Genomic DNA, 19,647 nt, shown 5'->3' on the forward strand with positions numbered 1-19,647 from the left:
TCTCATCTGAATCCTGGCTGAAAAGCTACTCCAGCTCCCAGCTTTCCAGAAGGCTCCATCCCAGGAATCCTCGCCTGCCATTTGGTTTGCTGATTTTAATCTCCCAGGACTTTCTTACAGTGGCTCCACTATGCTGAACTGGCACTTGCTCCTAGAAGTGAGTTATTATTAAACTTGTAGGTCAATTGTGGCACTAACAACTCTTTGGAAGCTTTCAGCCACGGTGTACAATTTGCTGGTCTAATTAAATATTAATTCTAAGTGTTACATTCTGTGGCTAAGAGCTTTTATTTTCCATCATCAGTCTGGAAGAGAAAGAGGTTACAAGGCTAATTTAATCTTTTTTTTTTTCATCCCCCCCCCCCCAGCATTAAAGCTTAACTACATAGGCACAAAAACATCATTAAAGATGCAGTATTCCTTTTTATTATGATTATATTGTAATTAATAGAGGAGTTCTAAACAAAAAGATGTAAAATTGGATTCTGAAATTTCAGGGTTTTTAAACAACACCAGAAGTTCACATAAAAATGTTTCTAAACACACAGTGTACAGAAACTCAATACTCAGTCCTGTGAAAATCAATTAAGATGGGAAATACATTTCCAAGAATTTAAATATAAAATAGTTTTAGAGAAAATTATTCTTCTTTGTTCCAAAATACAACAGATAAACCCTATATTTAATGATAAATTCACAGGGCTTTTTTTCCCCTAAGAACCTGTACTTCTACTCAAGCAAAAAAAAAAAAAAACAACACACCACCAAAAAAATAGCATTTCCTCAGAAAAACACTACTACCTTCCATTTTCTAAAAGAATGACTTGCTTAAAGCAGATAACTAATTTATCCTGTATTGTTTAAAGTCACCCTTCTAATCTTTCCTTATCAGTGTCCAAATGGGCTCAATACACGAGGCTCTTCCCTTCTGCTTCCATAACAGTTGTGTCCATGTCTGGACACTGGGCATTATATTAACTACTTAGTCCAGTAGCCAAAAGATTCCATATGCTTGAACAGATGACTATCTCCATACTGTGATGGGATATTTAACTGTTTAGGTCTAATACTGCAGTTCAAAGACTTAGTTCTAAATCTTACCCAGTTTTTTTTTTTTTCCAAAGTTTTCAGTTTATACGCCTAAAACGTAAAATATTTCACGTGCTCGTGCCCTTCTCAAGTGTAACACCTGCAGTTTGGAAAAGTGACTTTTTTATTAAAGAGAGGGTGTTGATGAGATGGTGATAAGGGTGTGTAAAAACAGTGTCCTTCCAAAAAGTAAAATTTATTAAAATGAGAAGTTTGGTTTTTTTTTTTACGCACTGACTTTTAACAGACAGTGTGACTGTTCTTGGTACTACAGTTAATTCAGTTAAATAACAATAACACACAGGTAGAAAAACAAGCTTCACATGTGTATTTTATATGTTTTTTTTAAGTGGGTGGTTGTTACCAAATCAGAAGTGGTAGTGCTAGAACACAGTCTGTTGGCAAACAAAACCTTATTTTGTGAAACAACAAAACACTTCTATTTCTCCTGCAACTTCATTAGCAAATACTTTCAACAATTAGAGAAATTGAAAAAAAAACCACCCCAACTTACTGTTCCATAATTTAACTTGAGAACAGTGTACTACTCTGAGCTTCCTACTGAATTATAATTTTAAGGATGCTTTTATGAATGTCTAAAAACCAGAATATTCATATCCAAAAGCTATGTGGATAACCCAAGAATACCTCTCATAAACTTATGACTCTCAATATTTTTTTGTACAGCTGTCAAACTGTATTTCTCACATACAACAGAAAGCACCGTGCAACATTAAAAAGCAAGTTAAAAAAAAAATAGAAAATATTAAGACCATTTCACCTTCAGAGTTTCTATTTTTCAGAGAACTTTGAAAGGTTCCTTTATTATGATACAGAAACCACATGACATTTGATCTCAACACAAACCTGTCTGCAGCAGCCACCTCATCAAACACAGTTGAAGGTTATTCAGCATTTTACACTGGTGAACTCTCAGAAGTTGGGACTCTAAGGTGGGCAATCCCTCTTAGTTCTCGTCACAGCAATAAAGATTTCAAACTGTGAGAAATTCACAAGCTATAGGAGCTCACATCTTATAATCCTATATTAGCAATGGATTCTAAAGCACTTTATTGCTTGACTTTGAGTTTAGCTGCTAAATTACTGGGGGTGAACACAAAAGGCTCTGGACGTGGAAAGGTTTGTTTCTGAATTTTTCTACACTGAAAACATAGAGTAACTTCTGCACTTCAGTGGATTCAAAACATCAGAACATTAATATTGTAGGAAATGAATTTTTTAAGGTACTGGATGAAATAATGAAAATACCTTGCTAAACAGAACTGCAGGCTCTGAGGACAGGTTCTGTGGCAAGACTTATTCATACTGACTTTTCATTAGTCAATTAATTTCCCTTGGTACTTGCTGACTAATATAGTTGTTAGTCCTTACCAGTAATACAGCTTCAAGTTCAAAATAAAGGATGGCTTTAACAAGTGTTACACTTTCTCCCAGTGAAAATAATAACCTACTGAAAAAAAATTAAGTGGGAAGAACAGGAATAGAATTACAAACATTATTTAGTATTTTGAGGTAAAGATATTCTTGGACTTACCAGTGATTTCTAGTAATTAAAGAAAAAAATACAATAGGAAAATATTTAAAATTTTAATTTAGGGCTTTAGCAGAATAAGCCAGTGACATTAAAGTCCTCTAAGTCACACAACAGCACAATAATTCTTTTGCTAAATTTAGATATTAAAACGCACAAATTAATAACACAAGAAGAAGAGTTCTCTCTTGCTTTTATAATATTCCTTAAATTTGACAATTGTAACAACAAATGAAATCCCTCTTCAATCTGCCCTCCTCGATCAATGCTAGATTTTAAAAATGGAAGTAATTTTCCCTTTTCAAATGTACCATATGATTTCACAGGCACAATGCATTTCCAAGAAGCAGTAGGAAGACTTGAAAAATAACCTTCCATCAACTATTTTAATCATACTCGTGAGTAGCTCAATATTTATTACCTGACAGACAATGTAAGATAAGAGTATGTTCAATCGGTAGAAAATATCAATCAAGTAAAAACTTGTCACACATCATCTGAATAAAATTCATAATTGGCTAAGTTTTTTTTTTTTTGTGCCATTTGCTTTAAATCCTCTCCCAGAATAACGTACTCCTATTTTTTGCGGTTGAGAAAAGAGAATTTTCTTTTCTCTTCACGTGCTGGTTGCACCGAAAGTTTCATCAATAAAACACACAAAAAAAATCTGTGTGCTTTAGTGGACTACGGTTTCTTTAAATTACTCTGGAAAAAAATCTGCACATAAACATTTTTTGTTTTGGTTTGTTTTTTTTTTCAAATTTGTGTATTTTACCAAAATACAGCCTTACAGAAAAACTGTGAGGACATTCAGTGTCCCACCAAGCTGGATGAATGAGCACCATCTTTGGATAAATGCAATTCCAAGTTATTAAATCCAAGACAATGAATTGCTGGAATAATGAAAGAGCCACATTGGTGGATGTGTATCACAGAGGGAAAAACATCAAGAACAAAATCACTGTTTAATGTCCAGTAGTCACCAAAGAGTCAAACCAGACATTAGAACGTAGGAAAAGTAAACAAACAATAATGGCATTACTGAATCATCTTACTGAAACAAGGCAAAGTGACTGTTTAAAAACAGATTAAGGAGGTAACGTGAGAAAAATTACAAATCAGAATACAAAAAATGTAAAATAGGGAGGATCATTTTAATGTCCTGTCAGTCAAGAACAAAGATATAATATATGAAAAGTAAAGGTAAAATTAAACTTCCTGAAAAAAAGGAAGAGACTGGGTAGATTTAAATTGTGGAGCTCCCTGACCACATGACTACATGCAAATATTTGGAAAAATACAGAAAAGAAAACAATCTCAAACTAAATATATATATATATATATTATTAATATAGTGCATATAAAAAATGTCACTACTCTGGGTTGAAAAGACACTGCCCCTGTTGAAAAATCAGTACCACCAATTGTAAGTTTTATTTCCTCTTCACTGGACTAACTAGGACTGGGGGCTGGCAGAGATAAGATATGGTAGGAGTCACTACCAAAAATCTACTTTTTCATGACCAAGCAGGTAAAAATGAAACTATTTTTCTGTCTATGTCATGCAGGCAAAACTTGGATTAAATGTGATTCTGAGCTTCTATGTCCTTCATGGAAATCACACACGTGAAGAATTTACTTGTGGACCACCCAGTTAATTCAGTCAGGAGCCAAAAGTTACCGCAGGAAATACAGCAAAAAAAAAGTGGGATTTACTGCATCTTCAGCAAAATGATGTGCTTCAGTGTGCTGACTTTAAGACTCAACAGAGAAAGCATATGCTGGAACACACCCCCATCAAATTAAATGCATATACAGAGATGCACTTGGGAAGGGAAAAAAAAAATAAATAAAAAAATCCCTCTCTCTTATTCTCTTGGAAAGAAAAGATATTTCCTTCACTTGTTTTTGGTGGTTTTTTTTTTTTTTTTAATCCAGCAAGAAACCCTCAGCAACAGAACGGCGAGGAGCTGGGCTGTGAGAATGTGAGCAGCTGCTGTCATTATAACCAAAGGGCTGTCTACGGCTCGAGCCTGAGAGACCACATGTTCGGCTGTCCTCTCATCTCGCCATCCTCACCAATTAACCACTAACGTGGAGGGCTGGACACATGCTCTCAGGGGCTCTTTAACAGGCTTCTTGGAGAGTGGAACAACTACACAGCAGGGCTCTGGGAACTGAGTAATGTGGGGTGGAAGGAACCCTCACGGCAGCTTTGCTCCTCCTAATGACGGTTTTCTCCGCAGTGTGGTGGCTCAAAGGGGATACACCAAGTTCCAGGATTTAAAATAAAAAAAAAAATAATGCTAAGCAAAGGTTCTGTAAATAATCTTAATAACCTTTCTTTTTTTTTTTTTAATTTGGAATATTCTAGGTTTTATTAAAATAAAAAAAAAATCAGTTATTAATAAAGCAATGTGTAATTTCTAATTTCGCTCCTAACTCCCTGGGAATTGGTTTACACGGACTTTGCAAACAGGAAGCAAAAATCAACTTTCCAGGTAAGTTTGAAACGAACAAAAAAACTTCACTCTGCGGTTTGTTTCTTAGAGACACTTCTGGATTTCTCTAAAATACGAACATACCTGTTACTGAAATGGCAGATAATGAAGAGCACAGTGAATGAGATGCATGTCCCAATTAGGGAGAGGCAATTCCAATGGGCAAAATCTAGGATGGTTCTTTTACACTCACAAATTCTGTTCACTGCATTAAATTTAACTGTCACTGTTTTATATTTAAATATAAGGAGGTGGAGGTATGCACTGCAAGAGGAATATTCATACATTTTCACTGCAGTGGTAAAACCAGAAAACAGAGTTTCTTCATTTTTGAAGCAGTAAGTGCACAGGGTATCTGGATAAATAACATTTGCAGGTATTCAAACACCTTTAACAAAATCTAATACATGTGAGTCATGTACTTACCTAAAACAGGATTTAATCTGTTGATAAACTCACCTACTATGAAAACATTCTGCATAATATGAGGTTTTACCCAGCACTTTTTTACTATAATTAAATCAAATATCTAAAATTACAGGTTCTCTGTTCCTTGTGAACAATAATTTTGCTTTTCTAAGTTATGTTACCACTCGGGGAACAAAAGACTTACCCACATTTTTCCTTTTGCTAAAAAAATTTCCTTTCAGAAGGTACATTTAAGTCCCCACATACTCTCAAGGAAAGGTGCTGTGAGCTGCTTATGACTGTTGGGAAAATTCCTCTGACACTCTAACTGGTTTGCTCCTGGTCCCAGCACAAGGGGATATCAGAACTACAGAGTGAACCTGTACCTTTCAATTCCTGACTTTTTAAAAACAAGATCACACATCACCACAACAGGGGAAGACAGTGGAGTGAAAAGTCTTGTATTGAAACTCCAAACAGCATTCTGAAGGCACTGGAAAAAATAATTTAAAAAAAGGGAGGACTACCAGTATTTTCTTTCCCTTTTACAGTTTCTGAAATTCTGATAGTTTTAATTCCAACTTTGAACAGAAAGATTTTTAGAAATGCCCAAAACTGCATTTGTTTTCCTACCATAAACTTAGGAGTTCTGGTTGACTGCTGTGTCAGCTGTGAAATGCAGCAACAGCAGCGCTCCTACCTGGATGAGGTGAGCTGGAACTGTGACGATGCAGGCTGACAAAGATTTCCTGAGGAGGCCACGGAGAACGTACAGGAATTTTGTAAGGCTGTGAACGTCTTCAGGGGTATCACTGCAACAAACGTCATCGCCCCACAACGGGGAACCCAGGCCCTGAATTCCTATCCGCAAAACATTCTTTTGTTTTTTCTATTGGAAGAGGGGGAAAAAAAAAAAAGTAATTTGTTATTTTTTTAAATGTAAGGAGGAATACAGTTTCTAGAAAGCATATCCATAATAATAATTGCATAGTTTACATAATCATTGCCTAAGCTCAGTCCGTCTTGCAAAAATTACAAATGGAATGGCATTTTTTTCACTGACTGGATATCCTGCCAGTGTCAGACAAGGAAGTACAAATGTAAGAGACAGCACAGAAATACAGAAAATGCTAATTTGCATTTTTGTTAAACCAGCTAAATGCAAGTATATTCTGATACAAAACCCAGTAACACTGGGACTTTTGATATCCTTTCTCTCCTCTACCACTGCCTTAAAAAACATGCCAAAGAGTATTTTCTCCCAGTTCTAAACCAGTCTGCTGGAAGTGCCTGAGAGGAATCAAACACAACTATTTTCACCTTTCCTGTGTTCCTCTCCTAACCTGACTATTCTGAGTGTTTGCCTCAGTTTCACTTATTCTGCTGCCTCCAAAGGAACAAGGTCAGTGCCTCACCTCCCCAGTGCAGGGGCCTTTCACTATCTTAGAAATATCTAAGTATCTTCCACATCCTCCTTCCAGCTCATGAAGGAAGGTGCTGGAGAAACAGAGTCCGACGGGGACATCAGCAGATTGTCCCTTAAGGACCACACCTCTCTCAAAGCCCTTTCCATCAGTGTTTCTGGGGCTGCTTTAGTTACCTGCTGGGCACTGGAAGCTGTTGTGACACATCAAATCCTAACCAGCCCCTCGTGTTGGCTACCTAAAGCCTGCTGGCTGCCCTGCAGGGCACTGGCAGGAGAGCATCCACCAGAGGCACAGGGGCTAAGAGAAAGCTCCTTTTCTGAAGGGACAGATTATGAAGGCAGAGTTGTAATCTATTTATGCAAAGTAAAATGTTATCTCTTGTGATGGCAAATCTCATTTCTGCTTATCTGATGTGTGACCTTTCCTGGTGATCTTTGAGGAGGGTTTTAGGTTTATTTGCTATCAACAGCTGAGAGAGAGAGAGAGACAATAAACTCCCTTGTTGAAAGACTTCCTGTACAAGGTGATCAGAGAAACATTTCTAGAGTTCAGGGTTCATACTTAAAGGCCAGCTTTTTAAAATTACACACACACACATATATACATATAAAAATACTAGTTTAGATAAACAAAAGCTTTCTGGTAATTTTTACTCCAGAAAAGTGTAGGTATTGACTTCCAACAGCTGGAATAAACAGCAAGTAGCAAGCACAGAACACTGCACAGCTGCTCTGGCAATCCAGAGGAAAGGTTTTGACAAGACAAGAGGCTACTCTTCCAAACACTTCCACATCCATATTGGGCAGACAGAGCCTGAGTTGTGAGACTCAGTTTAATTCCACATGGCTCTGCATTTATCCAACTTGTCTGTCTTACCCAGCGAGCTGATCTGCCAATTCACTCACAACCTCTGTGAAAGCAATCTGTGTTTTAACTCTGGCACATTCTTCAGTCTCGGGCTTTGCAGGATTTTAGGCTTTAGTTGTGAAAAGTTAACTTTTTATGCTACTGTGTGAAGATCAGGACAACAGCACAGGGTAATGTGGCACAATCTGATTTCTCTGTATGGTATTTTCTGGGCTTGGATGTTCAGAGTTTTAAAAAGGACAGGGAAAATAGAAGTCAGTGTAATATTCTTCAATTACTTCTAATCAGAGCAGATTCAGGTAATTCTTGATGTGCATTTAACCAATAGGACAAAATCAGGCATTTAAGAAAACTATTTTATCCAGGTATCACAGATAATGATCAGCCAGAGAGGGCGTCACAGTATTTCAAAATTTCAGAGCAAACACATATATAAAACTTACAGAAACTTTTTATGAGAAAAACATTTTCTCTTATGAAGAATATCATAAAAAAGAGGAAAAAAACTGTTCTCTTACTGGACAAAGGATGACAGATGCTTTTTTCCCCAACATCAAATCATAAGAGCAGTAAAAGATAAAGCTATTCAAACACCAGAAAATATCAGATGTATTTATTTTGGCCAGTAATGGAACTTCTACCAGTACAATTCTGTCAAGCCCATAAGGCTCTCACAAACACTTTATTCCATAACTGAAATATAGGAAAAGAGTAAGTCTAATATTCTATAACAAGCTTACTGTAAAGACTAGGATAACATTATTTTAGATATATTACTATATCTTTTATACTCACATTAGTTTGGAAGTTCTGATATTAACGTTGCCTAAGAAAGCTCTGTTGTTAAACACGAAAACCCCAAAATATTCTGAAACAAACAAACACTATTCCTTATAACTGAAAGCCATGATCAATTTATAAAGGATCCAAACTTAATGATCAGCAGCAAAGAGTTACTCGGAGGCTTCAGAAAAGATGCAAACCTGATGCTTGTATTTATATTTTACAGGTCATGCAGACTTTGCATTTCCAAACAGACCTTGGCAATAGTTCCAGACAGTGTGAACTAAAAGGACATTTACTGGTCAACTTCAACCAAACTTCTCTGTATCCAAACAGGAATTATTGTCCTAAGGTCCACAAAGCCATGCAGGACAGTCAAAATATATTAATCTGTGAAGGTCAACTGCAGATGGTTCTATAAAACTACTGTTAACCAACCACACCAGGTCCAGGAGATGCCTGAGCATTTTATCAGAGATCTACTAAACTTCTAAGAGTAGTATTCACTAATTTTTCTAATTGTGTCAAATCATCTCTCAGCTGGGCTGAGTCACATTCTCACTTTTCTCCAGACCTCTCTTCAAACAAAGGAGTGGTAAATTTGAGTATCATTGTCACATTCATGTGAAAATAGCCAAAAACACCTGAAAGTTTTACCAGTCAGGTAGAGGATTATTTGGGGGTGCAGGGCAGGCACAGAGTCCTTAAAAGCCTTTATTATTATATACAGGGAAAGACACAGGTCCAGAAGAATCCAGGCTGGTCCTTATACTTCAATCTTCATATCTGCCTACTTAAAGAGTGTTTCTAAAGGTCAGGAAACAGAAGAGGGTATGAAGTAGCAGAGAGGTGAACTGCTCATAGATTTAGCATTTAAAATATCCAAGGTGTGTTCTGGGTCATAACTACATTCAACCCTGCATATATTTTCAAGACGTGTGTATTATACAAGGCTTCTAAATGCACAAAATTTGAGTGTAAAAAGAAAGATGATGCACGGGGAAGGGTGGAACCTTACCAGAAGGTAACAGAAACCACTCCAGGAAATCATATGCATTACCTCCCTTGGAACTGAAAGAACTAAAGTGCTAATGGTTCTCTAAAATCAATAAACTGGCCTGAAAAAAAGGACTTTTCTAACTTTTAAAGCTTCACCTCGGAAACTTCAATAGGTCATTTACCAAGACGTTTTGAGACAATCAACAACAACAAGTAGGGAAAACAACAATCCGTGATGTTTAACTCCCCCCTGCTTGCAAGCAAAACCCACCCAAATATCGGCTCCGAACAACCTCCATTTCCTTTTACGTGGGAAAACAAACAAACAAACAAACAAAAGCAACCATGAGGAATATAAAAAACCAGAGGCTGGTCCCTTCAGCGGGAGGCTGAAGGTTGGCAGGGTGTTTGGGCCCTGTCACCGAGCGGGAGGAGCATCTCTGCCGATGACACGCACGGCTGTTGCCATGGTTACCGCGGAGAGTGGGGAGAGGGGCCTGGCAGGGACCAATTTCCTCCTCCAGACTGGCACTGCCACCAAAGGGAAGGAAAAGCCCTCCCAGAAATCTCAGCAGAGGCGGAAGGCTGAGCACAAACAAGTTAAATTTGTGCAGGGAATGTTTCTAAGACATTCGGTCAGACACAAAAACAACCTTTCCAACATTATCCTCCCTGAAAGAAATGATTTCTAAGATATTGGACTGATAATAGCACACAGCCTTGTGTTAAATTCTTTCAGGCTTTCCAGAGCCCGTATAACTGATTTCTACTACAGTGACATTTCTATTGAACAACAGCAATTATCAGTGAAACATCAACATATAAAACTTATTATTTTATTTCCAACTCCAAAGGACTCACATGGTACTGACTATGACAAAGAATAACTTAGAGGGCACTGCTCATATTAGAAAAGGGCTTTCAGTCTATGTTGTTACACTTAAAATGTTTTTGGTTACCCACAGTGTGATTTATGGAGAGTACAGAGAGGTTTACAAGTCTGGTAAGCTCTTTTGATTTGTAAGTTGACACAACATTCCTATTTCTTGTGTTTCAATGCTCACTACATAAAGATGCCACCATTTACTTAATTAAAAAATTAACTCCATTCCAGTTAAAACAACATTACAACATTGAAAAAGCCTGAAAGTTTAAGAACAAATGTTCAACCTCAAGGGTCTTGAGCACATCATTGCTAAAGCAATATGACAAAAAAAAAAAATTTGAAAAAATAATACTGTAGGAAAAAATGTGTTTTGCTTAATTACATCATATTTGGCCATCCATTTATTAGCTAATTGCACAGAATATGCATTTTACTAATGCTTTCTTAATGGTCTGCATATCTGTAACAGGTAAAAACTCCCAAACCCCATTAAAATACGAACAACACTATTTGTTTTGCTGGTTTACTTCAGCAATGCTTAGAAACAGCTTGTTCCTTGTTAATTCATCCAAGAGCTTCTTGAAAATCCACAAAACACTAATTACAGGATGATAGAAGAGTATGAGGGTACCTGGGGATCAGAGCCATCAAACCCTCCCTGGGAAATGATCCTCTGAAGGGACTGAAGCAGCCTCGCATAAGCATCGTTCATGTTACTGTTGGCAAGAAGAAAGAGTTTACTTACACATTTTAATGCTCTCTAACACCTGTAAAAAACCCAAATATAAGTAGATGCAGCTTTCAGTGCAAGTGTCTTGTGGAAAAAAGTGCCAGAGAAGAAAAAAAAAACCCCACCCCAAAAACTCTCTGAATAAAGTTGACATTATAAGCAGTCGTGATTGCTCTGTGTTAACTCGTTCAGCGCTCAGACATTCAGTGAAAGCTAAAATCTCTAGGGATTAAGATAACTTAATTATGTCAGGCTCGCTTACATCTAGGAGATTAATGATCTAATGTTATCAACTTAAAGTTGAGACCATTTACAGCACAGGACTAATCTTCTGTAACTGACAAAGACCTACCCAATCCTTATTCCAAGTAAACCCACTCAGTGCCCTGAGGAAGAGTTGACTTCCTGGGAAAACTTTCATACATTTTCACTGCTTTACCTGCAGTGACAGAAACACTGTGAGGTAGCATTTATTTTATGTATTACTTACAAAACACAAGGTTCAAACAAACAGGCAAAGTGGTGGCTAAAAATGGAGTTAAGCAGACTTAAAACCAGATGAAGGTTCAGCAAATCATCTTGTCAAAGACTTAGAGGGTCTGGTTCCTGCACATCCAAACACTTCAGTTATCCATCCTGCCTGTGCTCTCCACTTCCCAGGCTAACACATTCAAAGGACAGAGAGCCCTAATAATCTTTATTCTCAAAAAGCAAGCCAGTTGTTCACTTTTACAAGAGACATACTGTTTTCTTAAACCCCACAGAGCATACTGGCCTGGGGAGCTGGGTTTGATGTGGGTTCCTTACAGCAGTGGAGAGCTTAAGCCCTTCTATCTTTCCTGGCTTCGACATTTCCTTCAAGTCTCACTAATTAACATCAAGGCTTGTGGATTCAAACCTTCTTGTGCACTCCTTGAGAAATATGGCAGGTTATCTTGAAAATTTTGCCTCTAAAAATATTCTCATTTGCTCTGACCTTTTGTATATCTGGTCTGATAACAGCCCAGGTTGGAAGGCACTCTGAAAGATCACTTGGTCCAAATGTTAATGAAATTATTCCCATCACTTTAATAAGAGCCAAGACTGTTACCCAAATGCATTTTACTAATTAATACCTAAAGAAACCCAAACAAACTTGTTTGCATCCTTTGGCACAGGAGACAAGTTCCTGAGAAGCATGAAAGAGTTGCAATGATCTGCTTTATACACCATTGCTTCAACTCAGAATTCTGTATTTCCTTCAAGAATACAGTATCAGTTCAAAACCAGCCTCCTGATACATTTGAGTTATAAATATCTACAAACAAAAAAGTTTTATGGCCATAACAATTTCGAGTTTTGAAATACTCCATGTCAGAAAACACTGAGATGACACTTCTCAGATATAATCACAAAGAAGAGTCTCCAAATTAAACTCCATATTTTTCAGATTTAGTACCCTAGAAAGCCAATGGTTAAACTGATGTACCTTAATAATTTAATACCCTTTATGAAATTCAGAGCTGAAAATTAACTGGCAATATATAATCTCAACATGGTATTTAACTTGTGAAGTCTGCCTTGCTATACAGAAAAAGAACATCTCAGACAGGAAAGTGGAACTTTTGAAGTCCAGTACTTTCCTAGTGTTAGTTGCCAAATGAATGGTTATTATTTCACCTGTCCTGCCTGGCAGGTGCCAGTTTACAGGGCAAACTTCAGCCCCCATGGCAGCCAAAATGTCTTCTCTCTCTGTGTCTTCACATTATCACAACACGCACACACAGAGTCCTTGTTGTTAAAACTTAATGGATAACAAAATAACTAAAGCACTTAGCAGGATTAAAGGGTCCCAAAATTAAAACAAACAAATAAAATAGATCGTCAGTTAATACATCAGAAAAACATTTGCAGCAAAGAATTAAAAAAGAAAATGTTTTGCATACAGATTTTTTAAAAAAATGTAAAAACAGGTGCTCTTCTATCTCTTGCTTTAGTATAAATGGTTTACTTGAATTTGAACCAAGCTATATAAATAAGAACATGAAAAATATTGTGGAAACACCATTTTTATGAACAAGTTGCATTACCCTTCTGGCAATGCCTGTCATAATATTTAAGAAGGAAATATTTCTTATTTTCTTATTTCTAGTCTTTTTTTTGGCTTTGTTACTAAACATCATTTAATTCTGATAATGAGTTTAAACAATCCCTTCTTTACTCTTTTTTTTTTGTTTTGTTTAGCAATTTAGTAATGCATAAAGCAGGAGTTGGCAAGAAGGTATCCTGGTTACAACAAAGCCTCTGACTTCTCTGTTGATAGTTTCCAAGCAGTTAACAAAGGTTAGGTTATCAAGGGTATGACAAATAGCCTTATTATGTATAAGGAGACCCCATTAGGCAAGACAGTCAAACCTCTTTTATCTAAATTTATTGGTAAATCTAGACTCCAGATAAATTTGTTCTTTTTCAAAAGCACACCCGTTCTCAAGGTGAAACTTTGCAGTATTACTGAAGAACCACAGCTTAATTATTTTAGGTCCTTGGATTATCAGACCTTCTCTTTTGGTAATTGAAATGGAAGAATGAGAATAGATGTAAAGAGATGGAAAATAACTCTTGTCTGTGATGCACAGAGTTACCAGAGGGGATATTTCTGCCTTCCTGTTGAGGACAAGCTTTAGCAATGCAGCAGAAAGGACCCCACCATATCCTGGCAACAACAAGCAGAAAACAGTTGCTGTTCAGCCACACAACCCTGTCAGCCCAGTCCCTGCATTAACACCAGGACATAACTGCCCTTCCCCAGCATAAAATATGAGATAAGAAAGAGGAGGTTTCTGCTTTCTTTTGGCACCAACCAACCAGTCCCATTTACTGCTTCCTTTAGGAGAGCTGACTTCATGATCTGTTTTCTATTAACGCTGATCATGCGGAAATGAACTTCTACAAAGCTTGAGTGATAATCCAAAGGGGGGACCCTGTAATCTAATTTAGCCACCAGGTACCAGAACCACGGAAAGGGGAGCAAACACAGCACTGCTCCCTCTGTCACAACCCAGATACACACACGTGTGTGAAAACACAGGAAAGACACGAAAGGTTGAACTTTAAGGTGAACAAGTGATGTTGATCATCTCCAAAACTGATCCTTAACTGCAAAGTAAAAGGTCAGGTTTGTCTGATCAGCCAATGACTTATCCTTCCAAGTCCATAAAGAAGCCAAGTGCTTGTGTGGATAGGAAGAGAGCCATATGTATAAATACACATGATTTCTCAAAGGGCCAAGAGTTTCTGGCCCGTATTAAGTCTCTATATCTGTGATCCTGCAAGGGCAGCACTGTAACTATCTCACAGTAGACACTGGCTACAATTACAGAGACAGTTCACCCACTGAAGAACAGTTTAAATAAAATGTGTTTCTTAATGTGAAGCTGGAGAATTAGCTTAAATTCTTAAATGGTTCCTCTGCACCAAACATTATGACACAGGACCTTGCTTACTAAAAGAGGCAGCGTTGTTTTTCCAAGGGTTGTAAAATATATGTTCACTGTTTCTGGCAGGAGAGCATAAGCTGCATAAAAAAAGATAGGTGCAAAGGAAGGTACATTACTTTTTTTGTATATTTTCTACTATAACTGCATATTCTGTTGTTACATCAAGGAGTGATGAAAGGAGAGTAAAGGACTGCTCTTGCTCCCTACCCCTTCCCAAAGAAAAGGAGGGTGGGGAAAGAGAAGTGTTTTGAATTTTAGGAAGGAAACATGAAACCTAAATTCCTCCAAAGCTACTCACCCTCTAACACAAAAGGAAAGGCAAAAGTAAGGCTGGTCAACAAGGTGAATTCTGGGTGCATCTAACAAGTTATGGATTAAGTACATCCTCTGAGGAACATTAATTACAAACAAAAGTAGCAGGTCTCCCTCAGGAAAACAGAAAAAACTCCCTCCACATAGGGCACCGCTGAGGGAGCACCTTGCTCACATCAGTAGGTATGATAATTTAATCAAAAAGGTGCCGTAAAAAGTGTGCTGAGCTTCTAAAAATCTCTATTTACAACTACCAGCCCAGTCATTGCCCATGACCTTAATGCAGAATGTGTGTATTTGGTCAGGTACACTTTCCACGATGACCACCAAGGTGCCTCTTCAATGGCTGGAGTTATAGGACTATAAAAATTATAGGAAAATAACAATTTATTTCAGCCTCAGCTTAAACCATGCTGTGCTTTAAAGCATTACAAGTATTTAGAATGGACCATGCTAGCTGAACGAATGTGGAAACATACTGAAAAGAGGGAAAAGTTTCTCTTCTTTTTGCCAGCTAATTCCTGATTTTTTTTGCAAGTTCTGACACTATAAAAGGAGGCATCATTACTCAACAACAATATCATTTACTCATGGAAAGCCATATACTAGGCAAAACTGTTGGTTTCAACCTCTGCATCAGTGACAAAAGCAAAACATTCTCAGATTTTAAAAACCCCCATAACACACCACTGACTTTGGTCTGCAAGCCTACACAACTTAGGAGAAATACTTCATTCAGAAATGTCTTCACTGATACATATCTTGCAAAGTATACCCTTTAGAAAGGTATGAAATCTTTTGCAAACGTCTCATATCATACAGTCTATTAATGTAAATTATTTCAATCCCCTTTCTTAAAAATATCTCCTTATTTTTCAAAGGATGTGCCAGCTTCCAGTGTTAACAGGTTTTTCTGTCACTCTTCTTTCTATAAATTAAGTTGAAAGAAAATCAACAGGTCTTTTTTTTTTGGCTATGCATCTAACCATAGCCTGAGAACCACATGCTTTTAAAGTTATATGCTCTTATAAACTTTCTTCAATTAAATCATCCTGAGAGGTTCTTGAGCTTGTTTTCATTCCTTGAGAAAAAGAATGTTTCCTTCAGAATTTCATCAGAATATTTGTAAAAAACAAACAAACAAAAAAAAAAACCCCAGTCCAATCTCCTGAGTTTCTGTAAAAGCCTGAACTTTTTGACAGCAGTGAAATAACAGATGAGTTGGTATTGGATTTAATACATCATGACTAAAATATATTACAGAATCACAAAAATAGGGAGGAAAAGGGTCTCAATAGGTCTGACAGATATTTACCTAACGTGTCCTGAGACATTTTCAGTCGTGGAGATCCTACAGTACTCCCAACCCACGTCTGCAAAGCAACTTCTTGTGCAAATCATTCGGAAAACATCTCCTCACTTCCAGCCTGTATTTCTACTGCTACAGTTCACTGCAGCCCATGGTAGCAGAAAGCAGAGTTATACCCCCTGTATGTCACTTTTTAAAATGCTTCAGAACTCTGTTTCCACCTCTCCAAGAATTTCCAGTCTTCATTTTAAGCTTTATTTCAGAGGCCATAATTTTGAAAAATTCTCCTTCCTACCTTGTCTTAACGTCAACCTTGTGCAACCTTTTGAACACAGGGAATCCAAAACCCCAACTGTTTGTGGTCAGGGCAGATAATAAAGTTAGAAGACAAAAGATCTGCTGTAAAGAAAGAGATGTACACGACTCTTTACAGTTCCCACAGATTTCCAAGAGTTCACTGTTCTCTTGTGCTCTTTATTCCTCCCTGTCCCTTATCACACTGCCTTGTGGTCTAAGAATGATGTTTAGGATGGTTGTCTGTCACTTTGGTACCTGCCTTTACTCCCAGCAATCCAATTCCCTCATTGCCTCAGGAGAGGCTTCCTGCAGGAGACCCATGTTGAGGGTGCAGGGAGAGGAAAACGAGATAAAACTTCCGAAGTCCAGTTTTGTTTGATCACGTTCCTCACCCCATCGCTCTGTGCTTTAAGCAATTTGCCATGAAAATTAAATAAATCCAATCTTTCTGTCAGGTGAAATCTAAAAAGAATAGTTCATTCTTACTTCATATAGTAAGAATGATGAACTTTTATCAGGTTAGCACACAAGGCCAATAACCAGCATTAAGCAAGGCTTATAAAATCAAATGCATAGAAGTTAAAATCCATTTCCTATACTCTACTTATGAGTTAATTTGATTTTAATGTGAAATGAACAAATACTTGACAGCCATACAGTCAGTGGAATTAAGCCCAGAGCCATGAGACATTCTAGTTAGCTAAAGAAAAGACAGAAAGGGAGTTAAATTGCTCAGTAACAATAGCAACACTTGCAACCTGTCAGATATTCTTGTGTCTCTCCTCTATTGCTCTGCTACTAAAAAATAAAAAAAGTAATTATACATAATATATAAACAAAACTTTGTTCAAATATTTACTATATAAAGAATAAAATATAACTTTTTTCCCTTCTCCTAAAAGTGTGGTTTTGGTTTTTTTTTATAACATCACAAGAATTTACTTTACAAAGCAGTGACATTCATCACATAACACAAATTACAGAGAGACTTGGCTTCTGCTTTTCTACAGCTCTAAGAAAGGTGCTTCATACTCTGCTTCCTTCTTCTTTCCTAAGTCTGGAGTTTTATATTTGAGTGCCCTCCAATGCCAAACAGTCACAGTGAAGGGCACCACACTCCTGCTTCCAGCAGCTGGCCCTGTACACTGGGATCTATAAAAGTAGGTATTATATAAATTAAATGACTGGGCTGGACAAACAAATCGCCACCCCGTCCTTCATGTTTGACTTGAAATGTCTCCAAGAAAGACACAATGGATGTGTGTCTGCAGGCTAATATGAGTCTTAGCTACTGTCACTCTTTCTCTTGGGCTTCCTTAATTCCCTCCTGAGAAACATAAACATAACAAGTCATTCATTCAGAGGAGCGTTTGAATAGGAAATGTTTTGTGAGACGCAATTAGCGATCGTAATTTTATTCACAGCAATCTGTATTTTCCTTAGGTGAAGCTGCAGGATGCAAGAAGTAAAAGCACATAATCAAGTGATCTCATATAGCATTCTAAGCTATGTAGGTCAAGGATGGCCTGTCTCCTTAGCCCTAAAAACTGCACAGATATCTTCCCACGACTGACGGCCACCTGACATGCACATCTCGGGGAGCTGATGGTGCTCAGGGAGGAGTTCTCAGACAGACAGCAAGAGTTCTCTCCCCAGTCCCCAGACCCAGCTGTCAGTAGGGCTGCACTGAACATGCAGCTGTGTCCCAGGCTGTCCTAGTAATGTCTGCCTTAATTGTGGCTGCCAACCTCGCTTCCTCCCCCGGCTGAGGAGCGGGGAGCGCGGAGCTGTCTCGGTGCCATGGCAGCTTTGCTGACACGAGGCCACAGCCGAGAGGTTCCCGAGCCATGTGGGGCTGCGAGACTTTTCCCAGCCAGTGTGGATGCAAAAATATCCTCTGCTACCAATAGGGAGACAAAATCTTACAACTTACCACATTTTCATTTTAGGCTGTGAAGACAGTTCTTCGTGAAGGTAAAAGCTGTGGAATTTTATGGACTGAATCAGTTCTGGAGGCATTTTCTTGGAAACATCGTAATAATGGCCAAACTTTGTATATGATGCTGGGCTGGCCTGTGGAAACAACAATAACCCACTCAATTATTATCTGTCAAAATAAAACAATTAACTAGTAATCCACTTGAAAGGAATCTCTATGGTTTTTCCCAGTCAGCTTAAGTAAAAGCTTCACATAAGAAAACATTATAAATATTTACTACTAAGTTTTTGTTCCCCTGTTGACATTCTTGAACGTTCATTTTTCACACAGAATTCAACCCTTACTGTTCCAAGTTGCCTCAGATACTTAAAAGAATGTATTTCTGCATGTGTTCTAGACATATGATCCCAAATTTCAAAAGCCCAGACCCACGAACTGTGCAGACAGCTATGTGTTCCACCTCTCTGATTTTTCAGTCTCTGGGAATTACATGGCTCTACAGAAACATTTTCAGTTGACTTTGAGGTTGTTTGCCTTTATTTGTGACCAGTAAAAAACACAAACCATTGCATCCTCATATACTTAATTTAAATTTAAGAAAACAGGAAATAGTTAAAAACTACTTTAAATTTCTTTAAATTGGAATAAACAGCAGAGGTTGAGCATGACACACAATAACCATGGTTTATCAAAATGAAGACACATTTTCCTCAGCTCTCAATTTTGGGTATATCAAACATCATAAAACCCCCCAAATATACACCTGGACAGGAATTACACATTTTGAATGTGTTGTGCTAGTAAACAGAGGAAATGAATGCACATTTTTGTTCCACATTAGTGGAGTTCAGCATTCAACCTGCACATTGTTTGAATTCCACATGTAAAGTTAACCCCCCCCCAGATTGTTATCATATGCAATATAATATATGCAATATTCAAGTACAAGCTTACAAAAAATATATTAAAATGTTAGGATTAATTACAACAATTTGATTTCGGGTAAATATTTTGAAATTATTTGACTAATAGATGTTAGGCCTGGTTGGTTATCAGTGCATATAAATAATAA

General features: G+C 37.5%; 1 protein-coding gene across 1 annotated transcript in view; it reads right to left on the minus strand.

Moving 5' to 3' along the window:
- Positions 1 to 19,647, minus strand: part of ELP4 (elongator acetyltransferase complex subunit 4) — a 127,889-nt gene that overhangs the window by 84,125 nt on the left and 24,117 nt on the right. Inside the window, exons 5-7 of the mRNA XM_050336729.1 lie at positions 18,570 to 18,709; positions 11,144 to 11,228; positions 6,251 to 6,439 (exon numbers count right to left, since the gene is read on the minus strand). Of these exons, the coding sequence (XP_050192686.1) occupies positions 6,251 to 6,439; positions 11,144 to 11,228; positions 18,570 to 18,709 (414 nt within the window). The remainder of the gene's footprint in view (positions 1 to 6,250; positions 6,440 to 11,143; positions 11,229 to 18,569; positions 18,710 to 19,647) is intronic.

Source organism: Myiozetetes cayanensis, unplaced genomic scaffold (assembly GCF_022539395.1).
Source record: "Myiozetetes cayanensis isolate MyiCay16 unplaced genomic scaffold, myiCay2020 scf6-25, whole genome shotgun sequence".
NCBI lineage: Eukaryota > Metazoa > Chordata > Aves > Passeriformes > Tyrannidae > Myiozetetes > Myiozetetes cayanensis.